This window comes from Jaculus jaculus, chromosome 21 (genome assembly GCF_020740685.1).
Source record: "Jaculus jaculus isolate mJacJac1 chromosome 21, mJacJac1.mat.Y.cur, whole genome shotgun sequence".
Classification (NCBI taxonomy): domain Eukaryota; kingdom Metazoa; phylum Chordata; class Mammalia; order Rodentia; family Dipodidae; genus Jaculus; species Jaculus jaculus.
Genome location: NC_059122.1, coordinates 12,744,075 through 12,763,507, shown reverse-complemented (window position 1 = coordinate 12,763,507; position 19,433 = coordinate 12,744,075). Strand labels below are relative to the sequence as shown.

The window sequence follows — 19,433 nt, the reverse complement described above, 5'->3', positions numbered from 1 at the left end:
GCGCGGTGGCCGCCGGGAGTTGTAGTCTCCCCACGGCGATCCTAGCGAATCCAGTGGCCACGCTCGGGGTTGAGGCACCCGAAGGCCCAAGGCGGAAGTGGAGCAGCCACCTCCCCCGGGGGAGGCGAGGGCGCCGGGGTTCAGGGGTCGCGTCGTAGCGACACGGGACGCAGGGCTCAGGAACAGCGCGTGCGCGGAGACCGTCCCTCCGAGAAGGAGGAGGAGGACGAGGAGGCAGGGCCAGGCCAGGTGCCGGGACTGGTGGTCCAGGCATCAAGCCTAAGAAGATGCACAAGAGGAAGGGACCACCAGGACCCCCGGGCCGGGGCGCTGCCGCTGCCCGCCAGGTAAGTTGACTCCTGTCTGGCTCTTCCCACCCCCCAGCTCAGGGGAGGGCCCCACCTCCCCCCAGGTAAGTCTGATCCCCGCCCCCCTCACCCGCCAGATGAACCCGGGCCCCCGCCCCTCGGTGAGACTGGCTGTCCATATAGTGAGGCCTACCGGCCTTGGCCACCCCACAGCTTGTGGCTCCCCACCCTCGATTCGGGGCACACCTGTTGCTACAGCTGCTCCAGTTAGGGAGGGGCATCAGCCTGCTCAGGCCGCATGCTCCTTATTGCCATTGTACAGATGAGGACGTTGAGGCTCAGAGAAATGAAAACATCTGACCAAGGTCTCAGGAATGAGCCTAACAGCCTGACCGGAGCTAAGGGCAAATCCAGAGCTGTATTCCTAAGGCACCTCATTTGCTCCCGGCCTCACGCCCTCTGCGGGAGTCTGATATTTCTCGGCTTTGATAGAATGTAGGGCTCATCTCAGCGAATCCCTGCCTCAACAGCACTGTTGTTGCGGTGGTGGGGGTGTATGCCTTTAATCCCAGCACGCGGGATACCGAGGCTGGTGGATCACCATGAGTTCAAGGCCAACCTTGTCTATGTAGACTACATAGTGAGGTCAAGACAGCCTCCGCTAAAGCGTGAGCTCCTGTCTCCAAAAAAAAAAAAAAAAAATGTTGTTATTTCTAGTAAGTGGATATATTGAAGTTACTCTTCTTGTTCTTGGGACCAAATACCAAACAAGAAGCAATTTAAGGTCGGAGGGGTTCCTTTCAGCTTATAGTTAAAGGCTCAAGTCCATCACAGTGGCAGAAACAGGAGACAATCATATCCACATTAACAGTCCGGAAACTAAGTGCAGTGAAAGGCAGTGCTCAGTTTCCCCCTCCTTTTTTTTTTTTGGTTATTCGAGGTAGGCTCTCACTCTAGCCCAGGCTGACCTGGAATTCACTATGTAGTCTCAGGGTGACCTCGAACTCACGGCGATCCTCCTACCTCTGCCTCCCGAGTGCTGGGATTAAAGGCGTGCGCCACCATGCCCGGCACCCCCTCCTTTTATTTATTTATTTATTTATTTTTATTTTTTTCGAGGTAGGGTCTCGCTGTAGCCCAGGCTGACCTGGAATTCACCATGTAGTCTCAGGGTGGCCTTGAACTCACGGCAATCCTCCTACCTCTGCCTCCCGAGTGCTGAGATTAAAGGCGTGTGCCACCACGCCTGGCCAGCGCCCTTTTTATTCAGTCCAGGACCCCCTGTTCATGGGATGGTCCCACCTGCATTCTGGGTGGTTCTTTCCACCTCAACTAACCTAATTTCACAGTCATGCTTAGAGATTTGTCTCAAGTGATTCTATTTTTTAAATTTTATTTTATTTTTTGTTTTTCAAGATAGGGTCTCACTCTATCTCAGGCTGACCTGGAATTCACTGTGTAATCTCAGGGTGGCTTTGAACTCTCAGAGATCTTCTGACCTCTGCCTCCCGAGTGCTGGGGTTAAAGGCGTCCTCCACCATGCCTGGTTCTTTTTCTTTCTTTTTTTAAAATTATATTTGTGATAGATAGAGGTAGAAAGGTGTGTGTGGGGGGGGAATGGGTGTGCCAGGGCTTCTAGACACTGCAGACAAACTCTAGACACATGTACCACCTTGTGCATCTGGCTTATGTGGGTCCTGGGGAATTGAACCTGGATCCCCAGGTTTCACAGGCAAGTGCCTTAACAGCTGTGCCATCTCTCCAGTCCTGTCTCAGGGGATTGTAGATCCTGTCAAGTTGACAATTAAAATACTAACCATCACAGGCAGCAATGCATAATTGGCAGCATTTGGCCAGTTTTAACCTACAGACAGAACAACTTCATGAAAGGCATTATAATATTCCCACATTTAGATTAGTCATTAAATCAAGTCAGGAAGACAGGTCTACAGCAAAAAGACCCGTTTCCGACTTAACACAGTGTTGTTATCTGGGCATTTGTTGACTGATTGTCTTTGTTGTGCTGGAGTTGGAAACGAGGGTCTTGCACATACATGCCAGGCTCCAAGACTGAGCCAGCAAGGGGGTTCCCAGGCAGGATCTCCCATGATGAGCCACACCCCCCGCCCCTCAGCCACACTGAGCCACGCCCCCTACATGCTTCTGATTGCTCTTCCTGCATGCCCTGTTCGAGAGGAAAGAGCCCATGGGTGCAGAGTAGTTTCCCTTTGGACAAGGCGTGAGCTTCCCAGTGACTTGGCTAGCGTGGGCTCCAAGCAGGGAGCTGCATGTGTTGCAGCTGCCTGTTGCCTCGTATACCTGGGTCAGAGGGCTGGGGTAGCTGTTGAATACTGCCGAGCCTGTTGCAGGCTCCTGGCCCCGCCCCAGGGAAGCACTTGGGTGCCTGCCTTCCCTCGGGACTTCCGGCTGCATCTGGCTAAGAGGTATGTCCAAATCCTGAGGGGACCCTCGCTGTCCCCACAGCTTGGCCTGCTTGTTGACATCTCCCCCGACGGCCTGATGATTCCTGAGGACGAAGTCAATGATGAGGAGCTGGAGGCCGAGTTCCTGGCCTTGGTGGGGGGCCAGCCACCATCCATAGAGAAGCTCGGAGGCAAAGGTGGGTTGCCCAACACGCCGGTGGGCAGGTTGGGCCCTCTTGCTGTACGCTGGGCTCAGAGCTGGGCCTTGGACGGGACTTGGTTTCCTTTCTTTCCTGACCTGCTTTCTCTTTTGTGCATTTTCCTGGTGAGTTTCGCTATTCAAAATGGCCCCCAATGGACAAGCAAAGTCTTAACCACGGTATTTCAAAGCGCAAAGATGGCTGTGGTGAGCCTTGGGTGCTGGCTAAGCTTGGTTTCTGTGGCCGTGACTGTTTCATTGGCCTGGAGTTCAGTGTTAACTGGTCAGCAGTATGTAGGCGTTAAATGCAGTGTCTTACTGGGCGTGGTGGCACACGTTTTAATCCCAGCACTTATGAGGCAGAGGTAGGAGGATTGCCGTGAGTTCGAGGCCAGCCTGAGACTATGTAGTAAATTCCACATCAGCCTGGGCTAGAATAAGACCCTACCTCAAAAAAAAAAACAAAATAAAGAAGTGTTCTAAAAAAAAAAGAGAGAGAGAGATGAGGCCAGGCGTGGTGGCACACATCTTTAATCCCAGCCTTTGGGAGGCAGAGGTAGGAGGATCGCTGTGAACTCCAGCCCACCCTGAAACTACTGAGAGAATTCCAGCTCAGCCTGGGCTACAGCAAGACCCTACCTAAAAAAAAAGACAGAGAGAGAGAGATGAGGTCAGTGTTGGTGGGCGGCACTGGGCCATGAGGGCCCAGGAACAGTGGGGCATATGGGTAGACAGGGAAGGGCATCTGCTGGCCCCTTTGCTGGCTGCATCACTTGTCACAGCCTTGCATGTCACTATTGGGAGGCTGGAGGGATGGCTTAGCGGTTAAGGCACTTGGCCTGCAAAGCCAAAGGACCCAGGTTCGATTCCTTAGGACCCACATAAGTCAGATGCACAAGCTTGCGCACGCATCTGGAGTTCATTTGCAGTGTCTGGAGGCCCTGGCGTACCCACTCTCTCTCTCTTTCTCTCTCTCCTGTCCCTGTTTCTCTCTGTTAAATAAATAAATGTGTTTTCTTAAAAAAAAAAAAAAAAAAGATTGGGAGCCAGGCGTGGTGGCGCACGCCTTTAATCCCAGCATTCAGGAGGCAGAGGTAGGAGGATCGCCACAAGTTCTAGGCCACCCTGAGACTACGTAGTGAATTCCATGTCAGACTGAGATAGAGTGAGACTGTACTTCGAAAACCAAAAAAAAAAAAGGGGGGGGGGGGAATTGGAGGAATGGCTTAGTGCTTAAGGTGTTTGCCTGCAAAGCCAAACGACCCAGGTTCAGTTCCCCAGGACGCACGTTAGCCAGATGTACAAGAGGGCGCACGCATCTGGAGTTCATTTGCCATGGCTGGAGGCCCTGGCGCGCCCATTCTCTCTCTCTCTCTCTCTGTCAAATAAATAAATACATAAATAAAAAGAAGATTGGGGGGCTGGGTTCTGGGAGCATCCTGTGCTAGCTGGGGTGTGCCCCCTGCCACCCAGGTCCCCTGCCAATGGAGGCCATAGAGAGGATGGCTAAGCTGTGCATGAGAGACCCAGATGAGGATGAGGAGGGGACGGACGAGGATGATGTGGAGGCTGACGACGACCTGCTGGTGAGCACAGGGCGCGCGGGGGGGGGGGGGGGGGGGCTCCCCATCCCCCAGGGCAGCGACTACCCCAGGGCAGCGACTAGCACGTCTCACCCTGGCTCGTCCCCCGCAGGCAGAACTCAATGAAGTCCTCGGAGAAGAGCAGAAGGTTTTGGAGCCCCCTCCCCCTGTGACCCAGGTACACCTCCTGTGAACCATGAGACGGGCGTGTGGGGCTAACCCTTCTCCTTCACAGCCCGTGACCTCAGGCGGGTGACGTGATGGCCAGCCCGCCCCAGTTTCTTCTGCAGAGACTGACTTCCGCCCGTGGTCACACCAGGAGGGCTGGCCGGGGTGGTCTCGAGTGGTGTTAACCTTCCATACTATGTCCCCGTTCTTCCTGCAGCTGAACCCCAACCCGGGGTTGGAGGCCACCTTGCAAGAGAGGCTGGCCCTCTACCAGACGGCTGTGGACAGCGCCAAGCAAGCTGGCCACAGTGCCAAGGTGCGGCGGTATGACAGGGGGCTCAAGGTGAGCCGGGTCAGGGCAGGGTGCCACGACCCAACACTGACCTCTTCCCCCCAAGAGCACCCAGCTCCCGATTTCTCCCAAACCCACGCTCGTGTCCTGTCCCAGACACTGGAAAACCTGCTGGCAGCCATCCGGAAGGGCGATGCTATCGACGAAGGGGACATCCCGCCACCGGTGGCTGTGGGGAGGGGCCCAGCGGCTACCCCAACCCACACCCCAGCGCCTCCTCAGCCATCCCTCATGAACCTACCAGCCCCAGAGCCCAGGATCACCCCGGACGCCCCTCCCGCCGCCACCCCGGCCAGCGCCAAGCCCCAGCTGTCCCCAGGTAGGCAGGGGACGGGTGTTGCAGAAACCGTGTGGATTCTTCATGGGCCATACAATAGAGGCCACGCAGCCGTAGAAGATTTGGCCAGAAAAGGAAGGGGATGTTAGAGCCTGCTCCAGCCCAGCCGAGCAGGACCCAGAGGGAAATAGCCGGTCACTGGGGGACATAGAGACCGAGTCCACCCCACGGGAGCTTTCAGAGTTGATGGCCCCCAGAGGCAGGAAGTAGAGCAGCAAGGACGGGCTGGGGTGAATGTCCAGTGGGGCAGAGTTGGAGCTCAGGAAGACGAGCAGGTTTTAGAGGTGGTGGTGGGAATAAGCGGCATCAGGTGAATGAGTATACCGCCCCAGAAACCTAAGTGAAGATGAGCCAGGTGTGGTGGCCCGCAGTAGACTGAGGCAATCAGAAGTCAGCCTGGACTGCGTTGTGGGATGTCACAGGAAGAGAAAGGAGGGTCTGGAGAGACGGCTTGACGGGTAAGGCACTCACCTGCAAAGGGAAAGGACTCAGGCTCGATTCCCCAGTACCGCAGAAAGCCAGGCGCACCAGGTAGCATGTGTGGCGTTTGTTGGCAGTGGCTGGAGGCCCTGGTGTCCCTTTTCCCTGTCTGCCTCCCTCTCTCGAATAAATAAAATGTTCTAAAGTAAATTTTTAGAGGGTTGGAGAAGATAGCTTAGTGGTTAAGGCGCTTGCCTGCAAAGCCAAAGGACCCTGGTTGGATTCCGCAGGACCCACATTAGCCAGCTGCACAAGGTGGCACGTGTATCTGGAGTTCATTTGCAGTGGCTGGAGGCCCTCATGTGCCCATTCTCTCTCTCTACCTCTTTCTCTGTCTCAAATAAATGATTAAAACATATTAAAAAAAAAAAAAAAAGAGCTGGAGAGATAGCTTAGTAATTAAGGCATTTGCCTGCAAAGCCTAACGACCTGGGTTCAGTTCCCCAGTACCCACATAAAGCCAGATGCACAACGTGGCACATGCATCTGGAGTTCATTTGCAGTGGCTGGAGACCCTGGCATGCCCACTGCCCCTCCCGCCCCCCCCCCCGTTTGCAAATAAACAAAATTTTCTTTTTTTAATTTAAAAAAAGAGAAAAGCCAGTGGTAAGGCAGCAAGATTCATGTTTTGTATTTTACCTTGATTTAAGCAAATAAGTAAATGGTGGTGAGTTTTCAGTTTCTCTGGTAGTTAAAATACATTTGATTTCCAGACTGGTGCTGGGTGGGCCAGGACTCAGCAGTAGTGCAGTTGCCTAGCTTGTGGGAGGCCCTGGTTCCCTTCCCCAGACATCACAGGGAGAAAAGGATCTCCACCTGGGGTGGTGCCAACATCTGTAATCCCAGTACTGTGGAGGCTGAGGTAGGAACATTGCTGTGAGTTCAAGGCCAGCTTGGGCTATAGAGTGAGTTCCCTGGCAGCTGGACTAGCATAGTGAGGCCCTGCCTCAAGGAAGGGAAAGAAAAGAAAAGAAAAATAAGAATGTCTTACTAGCCAGGCGTAGTGGCACATGTCTCTAATCCCAGCACTCAGGGGGTTGGGGGGGGGGGGGTTCCAAGGTAGGAAGATGGCTGTTGAATTGGAGGCCAGCCTGGGACTACATAGTGAATTCCAGGTCTGCCTGGGCTAGAGTGAGAGCCATATCTTGGAAAAAAAAAAAAAAAAAGAAAAGAAAACACACACACACCAAAAAGTTATATCTACAGAGTCTTCCAGAATTCCCCTGGGGATAAAACTCCAGTGGGCCAGGTGTTAAATCTTTGGCCAGGCAGTGCCCCCTCACTGGACCTCAATCTTCCCATCTGTAAAATGGGCCCAGAGCCGCCTTTGTTTGTGAGGTGATTTGGGCCTGGCCCCAGGAAGCTTCCCAAGTCTTCCGCGCGCGCTCGCGCGCGTGTGTTCCTTTCCAGGCCCCCTGGCCCAGCTGCAGAGCCGCCAGCGGGAGTACAAGCTTGCTGCCCTGCACGCCAAGCAGCAGGGGGATACCGCGGCCGCCGCCAGATACTTCCGCGTGGCCAAGGTGCGCCCGGGGCCAGAGGGCACAGTGCTTCCTTCCAGCACTTGAGTCAGGAAGCCCCGAACTTGAATCCCCTGCTGTGCCTCAGCTTACCTCCTCTGTGCAGTGGGTGTGATGCCCAGGCAGAACACGGTGGCTCAGGGGAGGGAGTAAAGCCCCCCCGTCATCGGCAGCCTGGGGATCTTCGTGGGGTTGCGCTCCCCGCCGCAACTCTCCCTCCTCTTCCCACCTCCTCGCAGAGCTTCGATGCAGTGCTGGAGGCCTTGAGCAGAGGGGAACCAGTGGACCTGTCCGGCCTGCCCCCTCCACCAGGTGAGGCCCCGTCCTGCACCCTCCCGACCACTCCTCTTAAGTTCTCCCCGGTTTGGCCATCCCCACTGGCCAGGCCTGAGGCCACCGAGCCAGCCCCTCACTGGACTGGACCTCTCCGTCCCCAGACCAGCTGCACCCAGAGCCCTTATCTCCTGCACCTCAACCTGCCACGCCCACCACAGCACCTACCGTACCAGGTAAGGCTGCTGGGACACCTTGGGGCTGGCCGGGGCAGCTGCTTCCCTTAGACCTTTAACCCGCCCGTCTCTCCTGGCCCAGAGGTTCCCGCACCCCCTCATTCCCTCCTGGAGGCACTGGAGCAGAGGATGGAGCGGTACTACACGGCCGCAGCCCAGGCCAAGGCCAAGGGCGACCAGCGGAAGGCGCGCATGCATGAGCGCATCGTCAAGGTGCCCTGGAGGGGCGTGAGGGCGGGCCCCCGGAGGCCCTTCCCGCGTCCCCCTAACGCCTGTGTGCCCCACAGCAATACCAAGACGCCATCCGAGCGCACAAGGCTGGCCGCACCGTGGAGGTTACCGAGTTGCCTGTGCCCCCAGGTAGGCCATGCCCCACTGGGTAGGCTTCTCCTTTGGTATCCCCCCCCACCCCACGCTGGCCTCTCCCTGAGTAGGCCGCACCCGTGCATCACCTCCTCCGTGCCAGGTAGGCTCCACACCCAAGCCAGCCCTGCCCCGTCCACTGCTTGTGCTGTTCCCGGTGGCCTGTGGCTGCTCACTCGGGAGTTTTGCAAACTTCTTCACGGTGCCCGTGCCGGAAGCGTTTACACCAGGGAGCGTGGCAAACACTCAAAATCGGGGTGGTTTTGGAGAGCCTGCTCTTCCACCCGCCCGCGGTTCCTCCTCCCCCAACTTTCTGCGTTCTCTTCACACCTCCATTCTCAGGCTTGGGTTTTCCAGAAACCCCCCTCATCCCCTCACTAGCCCCCAGTGGGATGGGAACCTCCAGGTTCTCAGAGCTGCCCACTATGGGAGCAGGGGCTCAGGTCCACCTCCTCACATAGTTTCTTGGAGCCTGGCCAAGACCTGTGTGGTCTCCCGAGAGAGGCCGAACAGCCTAAAGGGCTGCAGGGTCTGTTGACAGTGCCTTACTGAAAAGACAGGAGAGGAGGAGTCAGTGAGACCTGCCCAGGGTCCCAGGTTCCACCTCTAGCACCGTAAAAAAACCAAACAAGTTCGGCCAGGCGTGGCAGCGCACCCCTTTAATCCCAGCACTCGGGAGGCAGAGGTGGGAGGATCGCCGTGAGTTCAAGGCCACCCTAAGACTCCAGAGTAAATTCTAGGTCAGCCGGGGCTAGAGCGAGACCCTGCCTCGAAGAACCAAACAAACAAAAAAAGCAGGGCTAGGTGTAGTGGTACACACACCTGTCATCCCGGCCTCCAGGAGGCTGAGGCAGGAGGTTCAGGAGTTCAGCACCAACCTCTGCCGTAGCCTGGGCCCTGTGTCAAAGGCAAAGGCCTGAGACGCCGTGATTGGCAGAGGAGCTAACAGTAGGAGGGCGCTCCCCCCTGACCTGTCCTTCCCTGTCCTTCCCACCAGGCTTCCCCCCTATCCAGGGCCTGGAGAGCTCCGAGCCTGCCCAGCAGAGCCTGGTGGGAGTCCTGGAAACTGCCATGAGGTTGGCCAACCAGGATGAAGGGCCAGAGGATGACGAGGATGAGGGGCCTAAGAAGGTTCGAGGGGCTGAGGTGGGGCACATGCTGTGACAAACAGCCACGGGCAGCCTCAGTCACTGCATCTGTAGAATGGGGATCACAGTTCCCTCCGCCGTTACAGTTAGCCAGAACAGGACCGTGGGAGTGTCCAGTGCCAGTGACAAGCCAGGCTTAGTGGCACCTGCCTCTCTCATCCTAGCACTGGGGAGGCTGAGGCAAGAGGATCAGGAATTTAAGTTTGTCGGGGCCAGTCTGTGACACATGAGACCCTAAATCAAAAAAAAAAAAAAAAGCCAGGTGTGGAGGTGCACGCCTTTAATCCCAGCACTCAGGAGGCAGAGGTAGGAAGATCCCCGAGAGTTTGAGACCACAGTGAGATTACATAGTGAATTCTAGGTCAGCCTGAGCCAGAGTGAGACCCTACCTCGAAAAACCAAAAAAAAAAAAAAAAAAAAAACCAGTGTTTACTGCTGGACATGGTGGCACACACCTTTAGTCCCAGAGCTCGGGAGGCAGAGATAGGGGGATCGCTGTGAATTCAAAGCCACCCTGCGACTACATAGTGAATTCCAGGTCAGCATGAGCTAGAGCGAGACCCTACCTCAATAAGCAAAAACAAAACAAAAATCATATTACGACACAAACTGACCTAAGTTCTTGTTAGCCTTGGGCCCTGACCCTTGGCAGGGGCTCATCTCCGGCCCTGGGCACGCCCTGACTTGTCTCTGTCCCCAGCAGCCAAACAGCCCTGCACCCCCCACGACCCAGCCAAAGGCCCCAGCCGCCAAGGCACCCCCCGCAGGATCTGCCTCCGCAGGCAAGGCCGCCCCCAAGGGCACGTCCACCAGGGGTAAGTGCCTGCCCCTGCGCTGCTGCTGGTCAGCCTGCCTGGCCTCACCGGTCAGGCAGGCTCGCTGAGGCCCTGCGCCCACAGCCCAGCAGCAGCTGGCCTTCCTGGACGGCCGCAAGAAGCAGCTCCTGAAAGCCGCGCTGCGCGCCAAGCAGAAGAACGACGTGGAAGGGGCCAAGCTGCTCCTGCGCCAGGCCAAGGGGCTGGAGCCCATGCTGGAAGCCTCCCGCAACGGGCTGCCCGTGGACATCGCCAAGGTGAGCCCTTCCGGCCCGTGCAGGTGCCTGTGGGCCGCTAGCAGCCGCGAGACCCGCAGCGCAGCAGTCAGGGGTCCAGGCTAAGATTCCGTGACAAGACACAAGGGGGTGGGGAGTGCTGAAGATGTAGCTCCTGGTGGAACGCTGGCCCCACCCACCCGCACAAAGCCCTGGGCTCCGGGATCATAGACCCTGGGTGTGGGGTGTGGAGGCAGGAGGATGGGAAGGTCAGAGCCACCCTTAGCTGTACAGTCTTTCAGGTCGATTTGGGTCACATGAGATGCAGTTTAAAAAAATAAGAGCCAGGTCTGGTGTGGTGGCGCACACCTTTATAGTCCCAGCACTCAGGAGGCAGAGGTAGGAGGATCACCGTGAGTTCGAGGCTACCCTGAGACTACATAGTGGATTCCAGGTCAGCCTGAGCCAGAGTGAGACCCTACCTCGAAAAACCAAAAAAAAAAAAAGAAGAGCCGGGCCTGGCGTGGTGGTGCACGCCTTTATTCACAGCACTCAAGAGGCTGATGTAGGAGGAAGGATTGCAGTGAGTTCAAGGCCAGCCTGAGACTATGTAGTGAATTCCAGGTCAACCTGGGCTAGAACGAGACCCTACCTCAAAAAAGCAATAAATAGGGTTGGGGGGATGGCTTAGCTGTTAAGGCATTTGCCTGCAAAGCCAAAGGATCTCGATTCAACTCTCCAGGACCCAATAAGCCAGATGCTCAAGGTGGCACATGCATCTGGAGTTTGTTTGCAGTGGCTGGCATGCCCATTCTCTCTCTCTCTCTCTCTCTCTCTCTCTCTCTCTGCCTCTGTCTCTCAAATAAATAAAAAAAAATACTTTTTTAAAAAACAATAAATTAGCCTGGCTTGGTGGTGCACACCCTTAATCCCAGCCCTCAGGAGGCAGAAATAGGAGGATCACCATGAGTTTGAGACTACATAGTGAATTCCAGGTCAGCCTGGGCTAGTGTGAAATCCTACCTCAAAAAAACAGGGCTAGAGAGATGGTTTGGCAGTTAAGGTTTTTGCCTGCAAAGCCAAGGGATCCTGGTTCAATTCTCCAGAACCCACTTAAGCCAGGCGCATAAGGGAGCGAATGCATCTGGAGTTTGTTTGCAGTGGCTGGCTGGAGGCCCTGGTGTGTCCATTCTCTCTCTCTCTCTCTAGTAAATAAGTAAAACCAATTAAGGAAAAAAAAACAATAAATAAATAATGAAAAGACAGTCGCAGAAATGCATTTGTTTCCTAGGGTCCCACTCAGGGCAGGCTGAGCTCTGCAGCAGGTGCCCTCTGAGACCTTGCTTCTCATGGTTTCGCTGTGGTGCACGCCAGGGCCTCATTCCTGTCCACACAGGTCCAAACTGGAAGAGCACCACGTTGCTTCCTGCACACAGAAGGCGCAGAAAGGAAAAGGCAGAGCAGTTTCCCTTAAAGGAAATGACTTCCCTTTGGCTCGTCTCCCATTGGCCAGGGTAAAGTCACCATGGCCACATCTGGCTGCCGAGGGGTCTGGACACGTAGTGTGTTGAGGTGCTGTGCAGCCAGCCTCACACATCACCACGTCACTAGGAAGGGGATCAGACCCAGGCAGCCCGTTCGCAGGCTCAACCACAGTGGCAGCCCTGACCCTGGGCCTCACTCTTGTCCTTGGAGAAATGAGAGCAGAGAAAGCCAGGCAGTCACTTGTCACAGAACAGTGTCCATGATAGAAGATTTGTACGAGCCGGGCGTGGTGGCGCACGCCTTTAATCCCAGCACTCGGGAGGCAGAGGGAGGAGGATCGCCGTGAGTTCGAGGCCACCCTGAGACTCCATAGTGAATTCCAGGTCAGCCTGGGCCACAGTGAGACCCTACCTTGAAAAACCAAAAAAAAAAAAGCAAAAAGAAAGGGAAAACTTGTGTGAACACCTTATGGGACGTGTGCCGTTCCCTTCGTGGGGTACGTGTTGTAGTCGAGACCACAAGCGACAGGTCTGCTGATGCCTGCGCGGTCTTGCATCGGACCTCACCCTGCCTCACTGTCCTCAAACAGCAGCCACCCCAACCTTGAGGCGTGTGCACGAACTGCCCTCCCCCCAGATACCGACTCACCTTGCTCCCTCTTGTCTTGTCTTTAAAAAAAAATATTTATTATTATTATTATTATTATTATTATTATTATTTGAGGCAGAGAGCGAGAGAGGAAGAGAGAGAGAATAGGTGCGCCAGGGCCTTCAGCCACTGCAAACAAACTTCAGACACATGCGCCCCCTTGTGCGTCTGGCTAATGTGGGTCCTGGGGAATCAAACCTGAGTCCTTTGGCTTTGCAGGCAAACGCCTTCACCGCTAAGCCATCTCTCTAGGCCCCTCTTGTCTTTGTAAAGTAAATTTTGCTTTTGGTTTCTTTTTTTTTTTTTTTTTGGTCTTTTGAGGTAGGGTCTCACTCTAGCCCAGGCTGACCTGGAATTCACTCTGTAGTCTCAGGGTGGCCTCGAACTCATGGCGATCCTCCTACCTCCGCCTGCCAAGGGCTGGGATTAAAGGCATGTGCCACCACGCCCGACTGCTTTTGGTTTCCTGAGTTACAGCTTCACTATTTAGTGCAGGCTGACCTTGAACTTACAAAGTAGTCTAGGCTGTCCTTGAACTCGCGTTCCTCCTGTCTCAGCCTCCCAAGTGCTGGGATTATTATAGACACATGTCACCATTCCAGGTTGTCATTATTCACTGCCACTGAGCAGAGCCCCTACACATTGGGGGTCAGTAGACAGTGGTCCATGTTGAAAGAGGGACGCATGTCAGCAAGGACCCAGGAGGAGACAGCGGGGGAAGGGAACGGGACAGTGAGCCCGAGGTAGCCCACTTGCAGCCTCATCCATGCAGGTGCCGCCTGCCCCCGTGAACAAAGATGACTTCGCGCTCGTGCAGCGGCCGGGGCCGGGCCTGTCTCAGGAGTCCGCCCGGCGCTACGGCGAGCTCACCAAGCTCCTGAGGCAGCAGCATGAGGTGAGGCCTACCCCCCCCCCCCGGCTGGCGGGCACCCCAGGTTCCTGGCCTGCCACCCACCCCCATGCCTTCCCTTCCAGATGTGTCTGAACCACTCGGCCCAGTTCACCCACCTGGGCAACATTGCCGAAACCAGCAAGTAAGTGCCTCGCCCCACCTGCCCTGGCACCGTGGCCCAGCCCAGACCAGGAACCTAGTAGGGCCTCTTGCGCAGGTTTGAGAGGCTGGCAGAAGACTGTAAGCGAAGCATGGACACCCTGAAGCAAGCCTTCGCCCGAGGCCTGTCCACGCCCACCGCCCGCTTTGAGCAGAGGACCATCAGTGTCATCAAGTAGGGCCTGATGCCTCGCGGTGGGGCTGCCCCCGGGGAGGCCCCTGTGACCCCACCCCCGACCCCAGCTCCCGCAGGCCTTACCCCTGGGCAGGAGTTTGGGTGACTAGGGGAACACAGACGTGCAGACATCACCAGAAGCGAATGGAAGGTCTCCCAGCAGTTAGGGCCTTGGCTGTTGTCTCGAAGGACTCCAAGAATCAAGAGAAGGGAACTTCCCCAGGCACTGCCAAGGGCAGGGTGGGTTACTCGCAAAGGACTGTCACAGTGGCGGCCTCCCACAGCCAGGCACTGGCTGGCACGTGCCAGGACTCGAACATTAGGGATGGCCCCACAGCACCTATGCTGCACATAGTAGGTGCTGAGGAAAGGGAAGGTTGTCTAGCACATAGTAGGTGCCACGTGAATACGGGCACACCTGTGGGCTGGAGAGACGGCTCGGCAGGTAAAGGCACCCGCTTGCAAAGGCTGCCAGCCTGCGTTCAGTTCCCAAGCCACACACACAAGGCCAGACGCAAAAAAAGTGGCACCGTGTCTGGCGTTCCATTTGCCGCAAGAGGCTTAGGCACGCTTGTACACACGCGCACACTGAACAGAGAACCCAAACTTCAGGCAACGGGGAGGTGCAGAGAACCAATTTGGGGGCCCGGGAGGTGACTCAGCGGGCTGAAGCGCTCCCTGTCCAAGCCAGGCGACCATAGCTTCTGTCACCAGAAGTCACGTAAAGCCCCCACCCAGAGGGGCACACACATACATATCTGTACTTGCACCTGTCTGTAATCCCGCCATGCGTGCGGCAGTGGGCGGTGGAGCCAGGGGAATCCTGGAGCTTGTGGCCAGCCAGGCCCGTGTTTACAGCCCCGTCCCAGCTCAGGTAGAGGGCAAGGACCAAACGCGTGTGCCAAGGGCTCCGATCTCCACACGTGCACCATGGAACATGTCCACATGTGCGCGCATGCACACACACACGCACAAAACATGTCCACCTTGTCTGATTCTACACCCCGAGCCTAGAAGTTGAGACACCCCAGAGTTCGCTGGAAGGGGGGGGTTCCCATCCCACCAAGGGTGCACAGGCAGGGCCTGAGGTACCTGTGTGTTTCCCCACCGCCGGAAGGATCTTTCCCGACCTGAGCAGCAATGACATGCTCCTGTTTATTGTGAAGAGCATCAATTTACCCACACCTGCAGGTGAGGGCGTGGTCCTTGGGGGGGGCATAAGGGGACCATATTCTGCCCCCAGCTCTGACCCTCATCTGCCTGCAGGGCTGTCCCCTGGCGACCTGGATGTCTTTGTCCGGTTCGACTTCCCGTATCCCAATGTGGTAGGTGGGAAGCCACAGGGTTGCAGGGGAGTCCCTGGGGCTGCGAGGCAAGGAGGGTGGGAAGCCCTGAGTCGGGCATGGGCTCTGATTGCTCAGGCCTCCTCCTGTCTGACCCAGGAGGAAGCTCAGAAAGACAAGACCAGCGTAGTAAAGAACACAGACTCGCCTGGTGAGTGGAGGCCTTCACGCCCCGCCTTGCCTTGCCCTGTGCAGCAGAAATAACCCCAAACCAGGGTCTGGGCAGCGGTGCATCCCGGCGGTGGAGCTTGGTACGCAAGGTGCTGGGTTTTAGCCCCGGGTCAGCGTCCTTGCCTCTGCCTTGCCCTGCAGAGTTCAAGGAGCAGTTCAAACTCTGCATCAATCGCACGCACCGCGGCTTCCGAAGGGCCATCCAGACCAAAGGCATCAAGTTCGAAGTGGTCCACAAGGGGTGAGCAGCCAGCTCCACGGGCACCCAGTGGGCCCTGGGGAGGGGAACAGCCTGGGCCGAACATTGTGTGCTCCCACACGCAGGGGGTTGTTCAAGACAGACCGGGTGCTGGGCACAGCCCAGCTGAAGCTGGACGCACTGGAGACCGCGTGTGAAGTCCACGAGATTCTGGAGGTGAGTGTGCGCTATCCTCCACTGCCAACCTGGGCACACCCAGTGCGCAGCCACTCAAACCGGCTCCCGTGCTGGAAGTGGCCCCATTCTCCCAGATCCACGCCCTGCTGGCCCCCGACCCCCCGTGTCCCACGCCCCACCCAGGTCCTGGATGGCCGCCGGCCCACCGGGGGTCGGCTCGAGGTGATGGTCCGGATCCGAGAGCCACTGACCGCGCAGCAGCTGGAGAGGACAACTGAGCGGTGGCTGGTCATCGATCCCTTGCCTGCCGCCATGCCCAATGTGGGTCACCTGCTCGTTGGCCAGGGAGGGAGGGAGGCCAGCCAGGGGACCAGCGCTCACGGGACTGCGTCTGCCCCGAAGCAGGTCACTGGAACCAAAGGGAAGGCACCTCCTGTGCCAGCCCCTTCAAGGGACCCAGGAAACAGGTAGGTGTGGGTCAGGCCATGGCCAAGTGAACCCCTTTTTCTTTTTTTTTTTTTTTTAATTTTTATTTATTTATTTATTTGAGAGAGACAGACCCAGAGAGAAAGACAGATAGAGGGAGAGAGAATGGGCGCACCAGGGCCTCCAGCCTCTGCAAACGAACTCCAGACGCATGCGCCCCGTTGTGCATCTGGCTAACGTAGGACCTGGGGAACCGAGCCTGGAACCAGGGTCCTTAGGCTTCACAGGCAAGCGCTTAACCGCTAAGCCATCTCTCCAGCCCGTGAACCCCTTTTTCATCTCAGCCCCTCCTGTGGTCTCCTGTCAGGCCCACACTGGATACATCCTTGTCTGGCTCCAAGACCATCCCTGACACCCACGTTTTCCTCGAGGGTCCTGTTCAATTCAACTCCAGCCTGATCTCTCCATTTATTTTTTAAGTTTTATTGTATTATATTTATTTGGGAGAGGGAGAAAGAAAGAGGCAGATAGAAAACAAGCATGTGAAGGCCTTCAGCCACTACAAACAAACCCCAGACACGTGCACCACCTTGTGCATCTGGCTTTACGTGGGTCCTGAGGAATCAAACCTGGGTCCTTAGGCTCTGCAGGCAAATGCCTTAAGCACTAAGTCATCTCTCCAGCCCCCTCGTTTTTGTTTTTTTTTTTTTTTTTTTTGAGGTAGGGTCTCACTCTGGTCCAGGCTGACCTGGAATTAACTCTGTAGTCTCAGGGTGGCCTTGAACTCATGGCGATCCTCCTACCTCTGCCTCCCAAGTGCTGGGATTACAGTCGTGCGCCACCACGCCCGGCTTTTGTTTTTTTTTTTTTTTTTTGGTTTTTCGAGGTAGGGTCTCACTCTAGCCCAGGCTGACCTGGAATTAACTATGTAGTCTCAGGGTGGCCTCGAACTCATGGCGATCCTCCTACCTCTGCCTCCCAAGTGCTGGGATTAAAGGCGTGCGCTACCACGCCCGGCTCCTCGTTTTTTTTTTTTTTAATTTATTTATTTTAAGCTTTGCTTGATCTTTTTTTTAATTTTTATTAACATTTTCCATGATTATAAAATATATCCCATGGTAATTCCCTCTCTCCCCACCCCCACACTTTCCCATTTGAAATTCCATTCTCCATCATATTACCTCCCCATTACAATCATTGTAATTACATATATACAATATCAACCTATTAAGTATCCTCCTCTCTTCCTTTCTCTACCCTTTATGTCTCCTTTTTACCTTGCTGGCCTCTGCTACTAAGTATTTTCATTCTATCAGCTCGATCTTTAAGGGCTTTTGTGATCTGATCGTTGTGAACATATCCAGCCATCTCTTTCTTTATTCCTCCCCTCTTGCTCATTCGTGGCTATGCGTACATGGCTTCTTCTCTTTCCTGTGTGCATGTGCGTGTGTTGAGATGGTCCCACTGTGTAGCCCAGAGCACAGGCTGGCCCCCAACTTGTGACCCTCCTGCCTCAGCATGCTGAGACAGGCATGCCCCGCCTCGCCTGATACCATATGTACTTTGCACTGACCTCTGAGGTCCCCTGCCCCTGCCCTTGCTTCTTATTCCTTCGGGCCCCAGCCTGGCCACCCCCTTCCAGAAGCACTCCTTGACCACAAGGCATCCCGGTGCCCTGGGAGGGCAAACCTCATCCCCATAGGCTGTGGGTCTGAGACCCTGGGATGAGTCTGTCCCATCTCGGTCTGTACCCAGCTCTCCCTGCCTGTCCTGAATGAGTGGGGCTGGGTGGGGAAAGTCTTCGCAGCCCCTCACCCCGGTCTGTACCCCGCAGATCAGCGCGGCCCCTGCACAGTCTCAGCGTGCTAGCCTTTGATCAAGAGAGACTTGAGCGGAAGGTGGGTGCCTGCTCCCCGCACCGCACTCCGTGGGGTGGGACTGGGGGTTCTGCCGACGGGCCGGGGGGGGGGGGAGGGGCGGCGCTCACGGCTCCCCTCTGTGTCCTCCAGATCCTGGCCCTGAGGCAGGCGCGGCGTCCTGTGCCCCCTGAGGTGGCCCAGCAGTACCAAGACATCGTTCAGCGCAGCCAGTGGCAGAGGGCGCAGCTGGAGCAGGGGGGCGCTGGCATTCGGAGGGGTAGGAGCTGGGCGTGGGCACGTGTTCCGGGGAGGAGGTGGGAGGGATGCGTGCCGGGCAGAGGGGCTCGTCCAGGGAGAAGCTGGGACTACGCGAGAGCAGGGCAGGGCACGTTCTGGGGGCGGAATGAGGGGAGGTGCCACGGCCTTCCCCTGACTCCTGCTGTGGCCCCTTAAGAGTACGCAGCCCATCTGGAGCGCCAGCTGCATTTCTACACGGAGGCGGCGCGGCGCCTGGGTTACGATGGCAGCAGGGTGAGCTGGGTCTGCCCGAGGGGTCCTCCAGGGATGGCAGGGTGGGGCTGGGGCCAGCACTGCCCACTGAGCACCCATTTCCCCCAGGAGGCTGCCAAGGAGGCCCTGTACCGGCGGAACCTGGTGGAAAGCGAGGTGAGCGCCCGGGAGTGGGCCGGAGGGGGGTGTGCGCTGCCGGGGTGGGGCCCCCTGACGCCCCCGAGTCTCCCCTCCAGCTGCAGCGGCTCCGCAGGTGAGGCCCGTCCAGGTGGGCAGCCCCTGGCACGCGGGCCCCACAGCCTCGGCGTGAAAGAACCGCGGGGCCACGGAGCCAGCGCCCACGCAGACAATCAGCGGACAGCGTGTTCTGGGCTCTCCTGTGCAGCCCAGCTGGAGCCTGCCTGGCCGGTGGGGGGGGGTGTTCTGCCATGGTGCCCCTCGCCCCGGCGTGGCTGGTTGGATCCCAGAGAGCCCAGTTTGCACACCTGGGGCATCCATCCGGGGCAGGGAGGGTGGCGGGGACACATCCCGGGAGCCCCTGCAAGCACTTTATTTCCTGTCCCTTCCCAGCCTTAGTCCCACAGCCCTCTCACACTCCTCAAAGACACCACTGAGGCTGGCCAAAGCTCTGCTGGCCCCCAGGGGCTGCACTGACCCATCTGGGCCCTGAGGGCCAACACACACAATAAACAGCCTAGGCCACCCCTGGCTCAGCTGTGTTCTCTCTGATTCTTCCCAGCCAGCCCCAGTCCCCCTTGGAGAGGGGAGTGGGTGCAGGCCACGCTTTGCACCTGGGAAGGGTGCATGGCTTTCACACTCGCCCTGAGGCGTGCCCCTCGCCTAGTCTGCGCGTCCGTCATCTTGTTCTTTAGCAGGGTACTGTGGGCCTTTTGGGGTTCACACGATGAGGCTGGGTCACGCAGGCCACTGTCTCATCACCCACATGGGTGTCAGCTTTTAGAATCCAGTCCC

General features: G+C 56.8%; 1 protein-coding gene across 4 annotated transcripts; it reads left to right on the top strand.

Moving 5' to 3' along the window:
• Positions 1-41: 41 nt before the first annotated feature.
• On the top strand, positions 42-19,180 carry Cc2d1a (coiled-coil and C2 domain containing 1A). Of its 4 annotated transcripts, none has more exons than XM_045139179.1 (29): positions 42-347; positions 2,793-2,928; positions 4,404-4,516; positions 4,626-4,691; positions 4,899-5,024; positions 5,130-5,352; positions 7,261-7,370; positions 7,607-7,679; positions 7,805-7,876; positions 7,959-8,089; positions 8,164-8,236; positions 9,237-9,370; positions 10,091-10,202; positions 10,287-10,459; positions 13,323-13,445; positions 13,526-13,584; positions 13,660-13,776; positions 14,894-14,967; positions 15,043-15,101; positions 15,219-15,270; positions 15,432-15,531; positions 15,615-15,705; positions 15,850-15,987; positions 16,072-16,133; positions 17,927-17,990; positions 18,102-18,228; positions 18,406-18,482; positions 18,570-18,617; positions 18,698-19,180. In XM_045139179.1, exons 1-29 carry the CDS (start codon positions 288-290, stop codon positions 18,716-18,718), a joined length of 2,814 nt encoding a protein of 937 aa, XP_044995114.1. In that variant the 5' UTR covers positions 42-287; the 3' UTR covers positions 18,719-19,180. The 4 variants fall into 4 exon arrangements, with proteins under 4 accessions (XP_044995114.1, XP_044995112.1, XP_044995113.1 ...); XM_045139177.1 differs by having other exon boundaries at positions 16,069-16,133; XM_045139178.1 differs by having other exon boundaries at positions 10,088-10,202.
• Positions 19,181-19,433: the final 253 nt, after the last annotated feature.